This window comes from Meles meles, chromosome 3 (genome assembly GCF_922984935.1).
Source record: "Meles meles chromosome 3, mMelMel3.1 paternal haplotype, whole genome shotgun sequence".
Lineage (NCBI taxonomy): Eukaryota > Metazoa > Chordata > Mammalia > Carnivora > Mustelidae > Meles > Meles meles.
The window spans coordinates 57,698,930-57,711,314 of NC_060068.1; the positions used below are offsets into that span (position 1 = coordinate 57,698,930).

General features: G+C 39.0%; 1 protein-coding gene across 19 annotated transcripts in view; it reads right to left on the reverse strand.

Moving 5' to 3' along the window:
* PAM (peptidylglycine alpha-amidating monooxygenase) overlaps window positions 1-12,385 on the reverse strand; it is a 154,446-nt gene that overhangs the window by 90,053 nt on the left and 52,008 nt on the right. For all 19 annotated transcript variants that reach the window (XM_045999639.1, XM_045999637.1, XM_045999636.1 and 16 more), the window contains exons 5-6: window positions 4,361-4,446; window positions 2,880-2,963 (exon numbers count right to left, since the gene is read on the reverse strand). In XM_045999639.1, the coding sequence (XP_045855595.1) occupies window positions 2,880-2,963; window positions 4,361-4,446 (170 nt within the window). The remainder of the gene's footprint in view (window positions 1-2,879; window positions 2,964-4,360; window positions 4,447-12,385) is intronic.

Below are 12,385 nucleotides of genomic sequence, written 5' to 3' on the forward strand. Positions count from 1 at the left end.
TTAAGATTTTATTTATTTATTTGACAGACAGAGATCACAAGTAGACAGAGAGGCAGGCAGAGAGAGAGGATGAAGCAGGCTCCCTGCTGAGCAGAGAGCCTGATGCGGGACTTGATCCCAGGACCCTGGGATCATGACCTGAGCTGAAGGCAGAGGCTTTAAACCACTGAGCCACCCAGGCGCCCCTGTTTTCACATTTTAAAGGAAGAAAAAGAATCACACAATTCTGACTTTCCTGCTTATTGACTATTTTCTTTCTTTTCCTTGTTCTTTCTAATACTTGGAAACAAGCACACATGCATACAGTTTCATGATTTGTTCTTATACAGTCTGTATAAATTTTTATGATTTGCTATTATACTATTTATTTAACTAGTCCCCTATTAGGGACCTTTGTTAAAGTTCCAGTTTTTCATATTAATAATTAATGGGGCATAAACAACCATGGGTAGGTAGCTCATTTAAAAACAACAACTCTTTCTTTAGGATAAAAGCCTTGAGTAAGATTTTAATGTTCTATATAAAATGCATATAATATGACAAAGTTGCTTTTCAAAACACTGCACTAATTTAAAAAGCTTCCCAAACTGTGCCAGGTTAATTCAAACCCTGGTAGTCCTACTTCCATAATTCCATCTCCACTCAACCCTGATTTAATAAATATAAAATGCTCTCTAGTTTTAATGAGATTTGATATCTTCCCATGCGTTTTTTTATTTTCTAAGTCACATATAGCTTAAGGCACAACATCTTATCTAATACGACTGAAAAGATTACATGGGTGAAATTTTTTGCTTATATTTTTGTTATGTTACAATAAGGTCCATGAATCTAATATGACTGAAAAGATTACATGGGTGAAATTTTTTGTTTATATTTTTGCTATGTTACAATAAGGTCCATGAATTCTAACTCATACCTCATAAACACCTTCTTTTAGAAAAACGGTTCCAAAAAAGTGAAAAAAGAAAAATCTGTATAAAAATTCCTCATCAGTCTCTTAAAGAATAACTGTATATTTACCTATCAAATCTCAGAACTTTTAAATTATCCCTAGATTAAACATAAATTACAAAACAAAATTAATTCCTCACCAGTAATAAATTAAATTATGACAGCAATATATTTTAAAACTAGTCTCTATCATCCGTCTTCCCTAGGGTATCAGTGTGCTACATGTTAGGACATATTACAAGGCTCCACAGAGGGACAGAAAGTGGGGCTGGGGAATGTGTGTGGGTATGGCCAGCTACTTTAGTTGCGGTGGGCAGGGAAAGCCTTCCTTGCCTTCTTGGGAAAATTACAGTCTTGATCAATGTTTGGAAGTCAGCAGTGCCGGACTCTCTCCCTGTTCCACGGACACCAACATGGTAACTTTTTAGAGCAGATCATTTCTGTTTATTCCTCAAACACAAATATTCATTCCATTGTTTTCAACAAAACCCTATGTCGACACTACAGTTAACAACTTAAGATTTAAGGCTGTGTTCCAAAAATGGAAAGCTATTTGTATACTATAACTCAAAGTGTATTTTTAATATAAAAACAAGCTTTATTTGGAAGTTAGCTTCATGGGCTGGTCCCTAAGCTTGTTTAGCTGATAATATATCTGATTGCAGTGCTAATGATAATTTTCCAATCATATAAAATTATCCTTTCTAATATCTTTTTCCAGAGAAAGACTGTATTTACTATCCCCGTCCTGAATACGGAGAATCTATGGAAACCATGACCACAGGAGGCACTCTCAGCAAAGGTCCCCAAGGACACCTCATAGACCGAGATGGACATGTACTTCAAGACTTAGTTGCCGGAGAGGAAGCTAATGTGTCTGGAGAGGAAAATGTATGAGGTTAGTTAGCAGAAATATAATGTTAAATTAAAGAACTCAGGGCAATATGTGTAAGTCAGCAAGACATAGTGGAAAAGCTGATAAGCCAAGGAGAAGATGGCTTAATATTTACACTCCCGTGAACCCTGAAGTGTGAACCTGGAAGGCAGTTGGAGTTTGACTAAATGCAGCAGCAGGAACAAGTACCAGTCTTGGTTGCCTTGGGAACAGGGCCCCTTCCTCATGTTAATGATTCTATAATAAGAAAAGGAGGATTTAAACGGAGTACATAGTACAAACTTCCCGTTATAAAATAAAGTCATGGGGATTCATGTACAGCATAGGGAACAGAGTCAATAATATTGTAATAACTTCATATGCTCACAGATGGTAACTAGACTTATCATGGGGATCATTTCATAATGTATAAAAATACTGAATCACTATGATGTACACTTGAAATGAACAAGATATTGTATGTCAATTATACTTCAATAAAGAAAAAATGAAGTGCATTGTCATCGTGGGTAGACCGATGACACTTTAGCAGGTGTCAAACGAGTGGGTGGGGTCTGTGTGTCAGGGCAGCAGACGATGGATGAGGTCATGAAGAGACAAGTGTAGATCACAGATAAAGCACTGACATGAACCTGAGTGTTGGGGGAACTTTCCTGGTACTGCAAGACAAGTGGACTCTTCCAGTGGCTTGCCTATAGTAGTAGAAATAAATTGCGAAATCCCTAGCCTGCTGACATTAGTCCTTGGAAGGAATCCCCTAATAGGAGAGGGTAGATAAGACAATACACTGGAAAGCAAAAGAATCCTGAAGTCGGCATAAGAGAAAGACGCACAGTAGCATAAGAGAATACACTTTTCAAAATAAAAGTCATTTCTTCAGTAGTCCCAAATTAAAGGGAACAAAAGCAGTTGTTTCCCAGTGGGCAGAACGTGTGGTCAAGAGTCGGTATGTACATTTTACATTTTTATATATATTTCATATATTTATAGTATTTAAAGTTGTGCTTAGTTCCAACATTTCAAAACTTACCTCTGAAAGCACTAATATCCCCATAGTGTACTTGCAGTACAAAGTATTTACTTCCAGTCTCTCCTCCAACTCTGAATCCAACACCTAAAGGTTTAAAAAGAAGATGAATTAATATTTTTGAAATCAAAGTCTAGAATGGAGCTAATCTCAGGTTGCTGATCTATGAAATCCAAAGGGAAATAAAATAGCATATAACATAAGAAATTATGTTATATGAAAAAATGAACAAGGTATTCAGTGAACATTTCTAATATAATCTATCATTCCTTCTCAAAGCTCTGATAGAATTCTATTCATACTTCCCATTTCAGAACCAAAGTAATCATATATACTTTAAGAGGAGAATTCACTCATTCTGAAAAAAATAGAGCAAAAAAATGCTACTCGAGGTGATTATATAACAGATATACATAAATCCGTTCTTTCGTTTTGTTTTGAAGATAGTCACATTCATTTTTATTTTCTGACTGAATATAGAAAACAGACTTCTTAAGAGCACCTCAGGGGAAATGCTTTCATTTGCATATGAAAACTGGTATCTGCAAAAATGTTATTGAGGAAATCAGTTATCAGTGAGATTGCAAAGTCCAGTGTGTCAATAGGTTCTTGGAATCTGAAGGGTTCCTAAGAGTTGTACTATTAATACAGTTTGCTAGGAAGCTTAAAAAAAAAATCAACAGAGAAAATATTTATAGGCGAGGAAAAATTTGTTTCTATCTGCTCAACTAATGGGTCTTAAAAATGTCAGCAAGTCTATAACGGCCTTCCCCCACCCCCCATTAGTTTCCAAACTTGTTTGGTAGCAGCTGCCTGGTAAACTATTGAAAGGATCCAGAAACTCATTTGAAGCAAAGCAAAACGGTATCAATTAGAGCTGGCAAAGCTGGGGAGGCAAGAGAGGGACACGTGTATCACAAGACACCATCCCTGAACCATGGCGGACCTATTCTGTTACAGAACTGCACATTCCCTTGATATTAAGAAACATCACAGTAATAAAAGAGAGCCTGGTAATTCATTCACACATTGGAAGTTGTGAACAGTTCAGAGTGAAGTCAGAAAGCCAGCTGAGGTTTGGCATTACATTAAATATCCAGGTTCCAAGACTATTACAAAAAAAAAATCTGTTTCCTGAAACAGCAATTTATTTAATTCTTAGCTCTCTTGGCTCATGAAACGCTCCTGCCATCAAGAATCAATGTGCCATAGGCTGAAGGTAGTGTGAGGTATACTTCTTGGGTATTCTCTGCTTCTATCTGAACTATTGTATGGTCAGGTTACTCACCAAAGAGAGGCAGGAAAAGAGGAACTACCTAAATGAAACCTTTTCAGTGCAATGCAGGTATACTGGTAATTTTTCAGTGTGGAATTGCAAAATGGAACACTGCTGACAACTGTGGAAAGGACATATGATAAAAAGTACTCTAGAGTCAGAAATTAAACAGCTTTAGGGAAGGCTGTGCAAGAGGCCTCAGATATACCTTTGGGGAGTTTGGTAGGGGGAGCATTTCTTGCCCAGGCATATAGAATATTGGCTTTATCTGTACAGGTTCCTTCATCACAAAACCTGGAAAAAAAAAAAAAAAAGCAGCCATAAATGAAGATCCAAATAGCAAAACACATAAATCATTCACCATAGGGAGGAGAGGCTAAGGGAAGAGATTTGAAAACAAAGTAAAATACATAAAATATCATGATTGCCGTCATACCAGCTTTAAGATCCTAACAAAGACTAGAGCCAAGAATCATTTAATATGTGAAAAAAGTAAATAAAGAGGGAGGTGTGTCTGTGTGTTGCCCGATGTGAATCCTGTGAGGCAGATATACAATTTGCAATTTGGTATGTTCCTGTGTGGAATGTACTCTGTAAATCAGGGAGGAAGGTAAGCATTACACAGACAACGCATAGAAACCAGTGTTCACACAGTGTTAATGTGGAGGTGAAGTGAAAGAAATGTTCACATTTCCCCTTTGGGGATAAGCATTATCACTAAATCTTTGGCCACATCCACACATAGTAGAGCACAATACCTACGATCAGCCAGGGGAACCATACAAGCGTATCCCACGTAAGGGGTTCTTGGTGTTAAATATATGACTTCAAGCATATGAACACCGGCTGTGCCGTTTAGAAGTTGTTTCTTGCCGGGCAAGTCACTTAGTCTACCGAGCCTCAGTTTTCTCTTTTATAAAACAGGGTTAGTTACACTTACCTCACAGTCATCCTGTAAATCAAATTAGATATAAGTGAAAGCACTTTACAAACCTCAAAGCACTCTACCAGGGTAATGCATTCTTTAACAAGGCATTCACTTCATCTAGAGATTCATTACTGAGAAGCAGTGCTGTGGGGCGAAAGGAGCCCAGGCAGAAAGACCCATGTGGAGTTGAATCCCAGCACCTCCAGTCAGCCGCTGCGGGTCGTGGGCATGTCTGCAAACCCTCACAGGCCTGTGTGCAAAGCTTCCTGCTCCAGCTGTGGTGGCCATGTGCTTGTGGCTCCCCCTACGCTGACCGACACACAGAGTTCACGTTAGTCCATCCAAATTCATGAATGGTAAGCTTCCTGAGTCCATGCCACACATGTCCACACTTTTTTTTTTCCCCATGACACCGTATCTCTTAGTTTTTTTCTCTCTAGAACTGGATTTGTTCAAAACACCATTTGGTGATGTTTTCAGGTTGTCTTTCTAGCTCTGTGTTTTGTGAAACTGGCACCAAGCAATGTCCGAGTCAGGGGTTTAGAAAGACTTGAGAGGGGGCACCTGGGTGGCTCAGTGGGTTAAGCTGCTGCCTTCGGCTCAGGTCATGAATCTCAGGGTCCTGGGATCGAGTCCCGCATCGGGCTCTCTGCTCAGCGGGGAGCCTGCTTCCCTCTCTCTCTCTCTCTCTGCCTGCCTCTCTGCCTACTTGTGATCTCTCTGTGTCAAATAAATAAATAAAATCTTTAAAAGAAAGAAAGAAAGAAAGACTTGAGAGGTTCGAGGGCTATCAAGGACAAGGACAAATACAGTTTCTTAGGCAGAAGGCTGGCTCACACAGGAGAAAATGGGCAATGCCCATGACCTGGGAGAAAAATGAAGGCAGGCTGTTTGTGGTAGCTTTCTTAACAGGGTAGGAAATGAGGCTAGAACCTGGCCAACATCCAGGTCACAGACAATAAAATCACTGGTAAAAACGTACCTTCAAACTCAGAGGCAAGAACTCCTACATGTTTCCTGCTTAAGGCCAGAAATGGGTGGGAGACTAGGCAGTTAGGACAGACACTGTTACCCATCTGGAGGAAGGGGTGAGGGACTGGGAACCAGGAGGTTCCCATAAGGTTCTGTTTAGCAAATGCTTTTGCTTCTATCAGTCAGGATGGAGAAAGAAGTTGGGTAATGTGCGATGTGGTTTCTTAGTGTTCACTATCAAGAACAATATACTTAATGACGAAGGACCATTATCACGTGAGATGGGTGCGTTGGAACAAATGTCTGACACCCTTGTGCCCACTGTGCCACAAGTCTTAGGATACTGGACAGTGCCCCAAAGCAGTCTCCCTCCTTGGCCTCATATTATTAGAGTTTAAGAAATGAGATTGTCAGATGTGATGAACTTTGTATCTCACTACTGGGAGCTACTAAAATTTAAAGATCTGGGTGGCAATTTTCATAGCTTTCAACAAAGATCATAAACATACAAAAGTGCCTCCCATCAATGTGATGACAGTCTTAGGTTAAACAAGATAATTGTTTCCTCTGATATGGAAGTCAATTCAGTGTATGACTAGAAGGAACCAGAATGAAATATAACAGAGAAAACTGCTTTAGTAAGTTTTTCTAAGCTGCATACTTGATTAGGTCATTTGCTGGCACAAAACCTTTGCAATGCTTCCCAAAAATAACAAGAAAATAAAACCCAAACATTATAGCATAACACATGAGGCTTTTCATTATCTGGGAACTTTAATATCTCAGAAAAAAGAAAAAAGTTCCATTTTAGTCATGCCAAGTTTCTGCCAGTTTTCAAAGTCTCTCTTCCATACTATTCCCTTTGCCTAGAAAACTCCTTCCTAAAATCTCTCCCTGACACACCTGTACTTATTTTCTCCTTCAAGATTCCCTTCAGGGGGCGCCTGGGTAGCTCAGTGGGTTAAAGCCTCTGCCTTCAGTTCAGGTCATGATCCCAGGGTCCTGGGATGGAGCCCTGCATCAGGCTCTCTGCTCAGCAGGGAGCCTGCTCCCCCCGCCCCCGCCTGCCTCTCTGCCTATTTGTGATCTCTGTCTGTCAAATAAATAAATAAAATCTTCAAAAAAAAAAAAAAAAAAGATTCCCTTCAGACTTCCTTCTGAGGGAAGCTTTCTCTGATCCTCTTCTAGGCCAGCTTCCATTCATTAACTATAGCGCCCATCTTAAGCATGAGCTTCCTGGTCTCCTTTCCAACCAGACTGTGCATACTTTGTGGCCAATAAACTCCCAGCACCTGCAACCTGCCTGGCATTTAGTAAATGTTCAAGAAATGTTTGGCGACGTTAACTTCCAAGTAAGTTTTTAACTTTTCATATATAAAGATTTGGATTGGCCTGAAATGTTATTGCGCTGTCAAATATAATAAATTTTTTTTGAAAATTTCCTCAAGAAGTTTTAACTAAAATATTTAAATAACGATAAATCTGAATTATGACTTGCCTGCTAGTTTGTAGAAATCAGCTTTCACAAGAACATTGCAAATAGGTTATGCTTTACAGCTGAATAAGCACAGAGAGTTTAACTTCCAAAGGTCACATAGTCAAGCCATGATTCAAAGCTCTGCCTGTCACACTTCCTTCTATCTCAATATATGAGATTGATTTATGGGCAGAAAATGATATTCTGTGAAGATAAGCTTCGATGACTACATGACTATAATATCTGAACTAAGCTGCAATGTGTGTATACAATTCTAAAATCAAATTCTAGGTAATTGTTCTCACTTATCCACAAAGAGACAATAATCTTACATTTTATTTTCTCATCAGCTCTGGTAAAAGAAGAGGTCCAAAAGCAAACCTTGATTTTTCAAATCCTGTTTTATAATTTTTAAGAAATTTATTAAACTCAGGGCTCCTGGGTGGCTCAGTGTGTTAAGCCTCTGCCTTTGGCTCAGGTCATGATCTCAGGGTCCTGGGATGGAGCTCCACATCTGGTTCTCTGCTTATCAGGGAGCCTGCTTCCCCCTCTCTCTCTGCCTGCCTCTCTGCCTACCTGTGATTTCTGTCTCTTAAATAAATAAAATCTTAAAAAAAAAAAAAGAAATTTATTAAACTCAAGACTGAGTAAAGATGGACTCGCTGGAAAGCACTAGGGTATTGAAACTAATCCTAAAACTCAGTATATGAGACGACGAGGAGAAGAGGAAAAATAAGAAACTAAGAGAAATGGCTTCTGGAACAGATAATACAATGGGAAAATACAACAGAGTGGCAAAGAGCATTTGAATGAAATCCCTGCACCTTTTCATTGTCGGATTTCTATCTTCCCTTTTAAATGAAAAAAATAACATCGTATTTTCTCCACATAAAATGTCCACAGGAGGGGCGCCTAGCTGGCTCCGTCGATCAAGTATACAACTCTTGATCTTGGGGTTGTAGGCTGAAGCCCACATTGGATATAGAGATTGCTTAAAAACAAACAAACAAAAAAAGACCAAAGGGATAAGGATGGCATTTTGGTTTTCTAAAGAGTCCTATAAAAATAAGGAAGATCTTTACTATTCTTATTTTTTTTAAAGATTTTATTTATTTACTTATTTGAGAGAGTGAGAGAGCATGAGAGGGAAGAAGGTTAGAGAGAGAAGCAGACTCCCCGCAGAGCTGGAATCCCAATGTGGGACTCGATCCCAGGACTCCAGGAATCATGACCTGAGCCGAAGGCAGCCTCTCAACCAACTGAGCCACCCAGGTGCCCTTTACTATTCTTATTAATAAGAAAAGTCTTCAGGCTAGGAAGCAATGTAACCCTTGATCAATGGCTGGTGTAACTTCAGGCCTCATCAACTGGGTTTCTTAGTCTTACAATTCTAGCAGCTTCTCTTTAAGGCTCCTCCAAATTAAGCCAATTAATCATGAAAAAATTCACATAGCTCCCTTGTGGTTTCTTAGTATTTGTAGTAAAAATGATGAGAATTAACTTTTCAAAGAAAACTATTCTGGATTCTTGGAGTCTTTTCACCTCTAATCCATAGGGAAACAATTCAGATGGCATGAATATTTTCAGACTATGCCAAGCACTGAAAAATGCTAACATGTCATTTTGAATTATCCAAATAAAGCATGATTGACTGTTCAAGTACCCTCTAGTTGTATCCGTTAAAGGCTATTTAAAATCCAAGGTTACTCAGGGAAGATCAGAACTGACAACTCATTTCTTTTTTTGTCTAAAAGAATTTTCTAGAAGATTTTATTTATTCATTTATCAGATATAGAGAGAGAGTGACTGAGCACAAGCAGGGGGAGTGGCAGGCAGAGGGAGAAGCAGGCTCCCCTCTGAGCAGGGAGCCCATGCTGCACTTGACTCCAGGACTCTGGGATCATGTCCTGAGCCAAAGGCAGGCACTTAACCGATTGAGCCACCCAGGTGCTGCTAAAAAAATTAAAAAAATAAAATAAAATAAAATTGTCACTCCCTCAAGTTAAGTCTATATAGACTTAAATTCCAATTTTACTAAATTAAATATCAGGGCCACAGGAAAATCCAAAATGAGAATGTTTCTTTAAGAAACACAATATATAATCAATGGCGTATGTGGGATATCTTGATCATTCCAAACTGCATCTGGAATGGGTAAGGTATTCAAATTTCATTAACTGCTCTCTATAAACCCACAGAACATACTTCCTAATTCAGACAAATCTGATGTGAATATCAATGCAGTGGGTATACAATAGGTATTACTATTAGTGCAGCAATAAGTAGGAAATTTACTGGGAAAGCTAAATAAGAGCGGTGATTAAAAGGCACCAGTCTGGGGCACCTGGGTGGCTCAGTGGGTTAAAGCCTCTGCCTTTCGCTCAGGTCATGATCCCAGGGTCCTGGGGATCGAGCACCGCATCGGGCTCTCTGCTTGGCGGGGAGCCTGCTTCCTCCTCTCTCTCTCTCTGCCTGCCTCTCTCCCTACTTGTGATCTCTATCTGTCAAATAAATAAATAAAATCTTAAAAAAAAAAAAAAAAAGCACCAGTCCAGGGCACCTGGGTGGCTCAGTGGGTTAAAGCCTCTGCCTTCAGCTCAGGTCATGATCTCAGGGTCCTGGGATCGAGCCCCTCCATCGGGCTTTCTGCTCAGCAGGAAGCCTGCTTCCTTCTCTCTCTGCCTGCTTCTCTGCCTACTTGAGATCTCTTGTCTGTTGAATAAGTAAATAAAATTAAAAAAAAAAAAAAAGCAACAGCATGATAAACGGCCCCCAAATATACACACCCCACCTTCCTAGTGAGATAAAAGCCATAAAGTCTATTAAAAAGGAGGGTGTGTCCGTTTTGTTCACACCAAATTTTCAGTGCCTAACAAAGAGCTTGGCACATGATAGCTGGTTAAGAAATATTTTATTAATTAAACAAATAAGGATAAAAACTACCATTTATTAAGTACATCTACGTGCCCGGCACTGCACCATTATTTACATCCCTTTACTTATTCTTCATCATGGCCCTATTAGGTGGGATTAGTAGTTCCACTTTACAGATGAGGAAACAAACCAACACAGGTTGTTAAATAATTTGATTAATGTTTATTACAATTGGCTCTAGGCTGAATATTGCTCTTCTGTTTAACATAAATGCTAGCCTGTCAGGAAAGAACAACTGTTCAAAGTTATGTCATGTTTGTTTCTGTTGAAACTGTCAAAATTGTTACAATCATGCCTTTGTACATTATTAAAGTTGACATTGGTTACTAAGAAGTGGTCAGTTGCTAAGGAACTCCTATCAACACCTCTAATCCAGGTTTCTATAAAGTAGCCAAAAAAGGCACCTGGGTGGCTCCGTCAGTTAAGCGTCTGCCTTTGGTTGGCTCAGGTTGTGATCCTGGGGACCTAGGAGCGAGCCCCGAACCCTGTGTGGAGTGCCCAGCTCAGAGGGGAATCTGCTTCTCTTCTCCTTCTGCCCTCCCCCCCAACTCATTCTCTTGCTCTCTCTCAAATAAATAAATGTTTAAAAAAGTTAGCCAAGGGTTATGATCACTGATAAATACAATAAGTACCACGTGTGTCTTAAATAAACAAAGATCCCTCATACTATCCTGATATGCACGATCACATGAATCTATTATAAAATTTTTAAAAAATGGATACAATCAGTTTTAGCCTATCAGAGATTTGTATCTAAAATTTACTACTACAACCAAAGGCACATTTTATAGTGCTTTTAGAACAAGGCATAGCACAGGTTTTGTAGACCGTTATTTTTATTTATACTGACAAGGATGTTATGTATGTTTAACTTTAGAAGTTTCATTGTGGCAGAAGAAACAAAGAAGGGACTGCAGAGGATACACTGTGCAGATGACAGGTAGCTAGGATATGGAGAGGGTGCATAAAGGCGGCATATGCAAACAACCATTCTTAACCAGAGAATCATTATCACCATGAGGGAGGCAACTAAGCTGTAGACGTAATATCACCCTAAAAAAACAGTCATTTAAATGAATAACCAAGCAGGGTGTCTCACATACTGGCTGCTATATATATATCTTTATATGTTTTAGCTACTCTTTTCTTTCCTCTCATCAGCATCTGTAACCCTGCGGAGACAGCGGCATTTAAAAAGACACAGCAGGTGGTTAATAAATAGAAGCAGTTGAAAGGGATGGAAGCTAAAGCTTCTAGGATGGGAAAGCTCTACTGCTTTAGCTGGAGAATGATTCCAAGTTAGAACAGCTGGAAATAGCCTCACTTAACCAGCTGGGAAGCTTCTTTTCAAAGAAGATCAAACAACCTGTAGAAGGCATCTTTGATTGGTAAAAAGTAGTAGGTCGCAAGCATCATTAAAAACAGTTTTCAATCAAATATTAATTGCTAAGACTTAAACATAATAATTTCAGTTATGCATAGAAGATGATGCCTAAGTACAAGGCAGGTAGGTGCATAAGAAGCCCATTCACTTTAATCTTCCAGTATTGTGAACACACAAGCTTGCTGTCGGCAGTCATAAACTCTTAAAACCCTAGGCCCTGTGTCCAGCAGATAAAAGTACATGGGCCTGTACAAACTCATATTACAAAAAGCGGTGCTCCTGAATTACCCCAGATGTTAAACAGCTTGTATAAACAAAACATCGTGATTTTCAAAGACTGAAATACTATCCATAGCCAACCATACATTATTAAAACAAAACAAAACAAAATGATAACCTGATTGTTAGAATAAAAATAAAATAAAGGTGTTTACAGAACAAACAAATGCAATATGTCAATTTCTAAGATCTCCTAAAATTTACCTTTTTTCATGAGGGGCTGTAATAGGTACCTTATGTCTAAATTACCCAGGTTTCA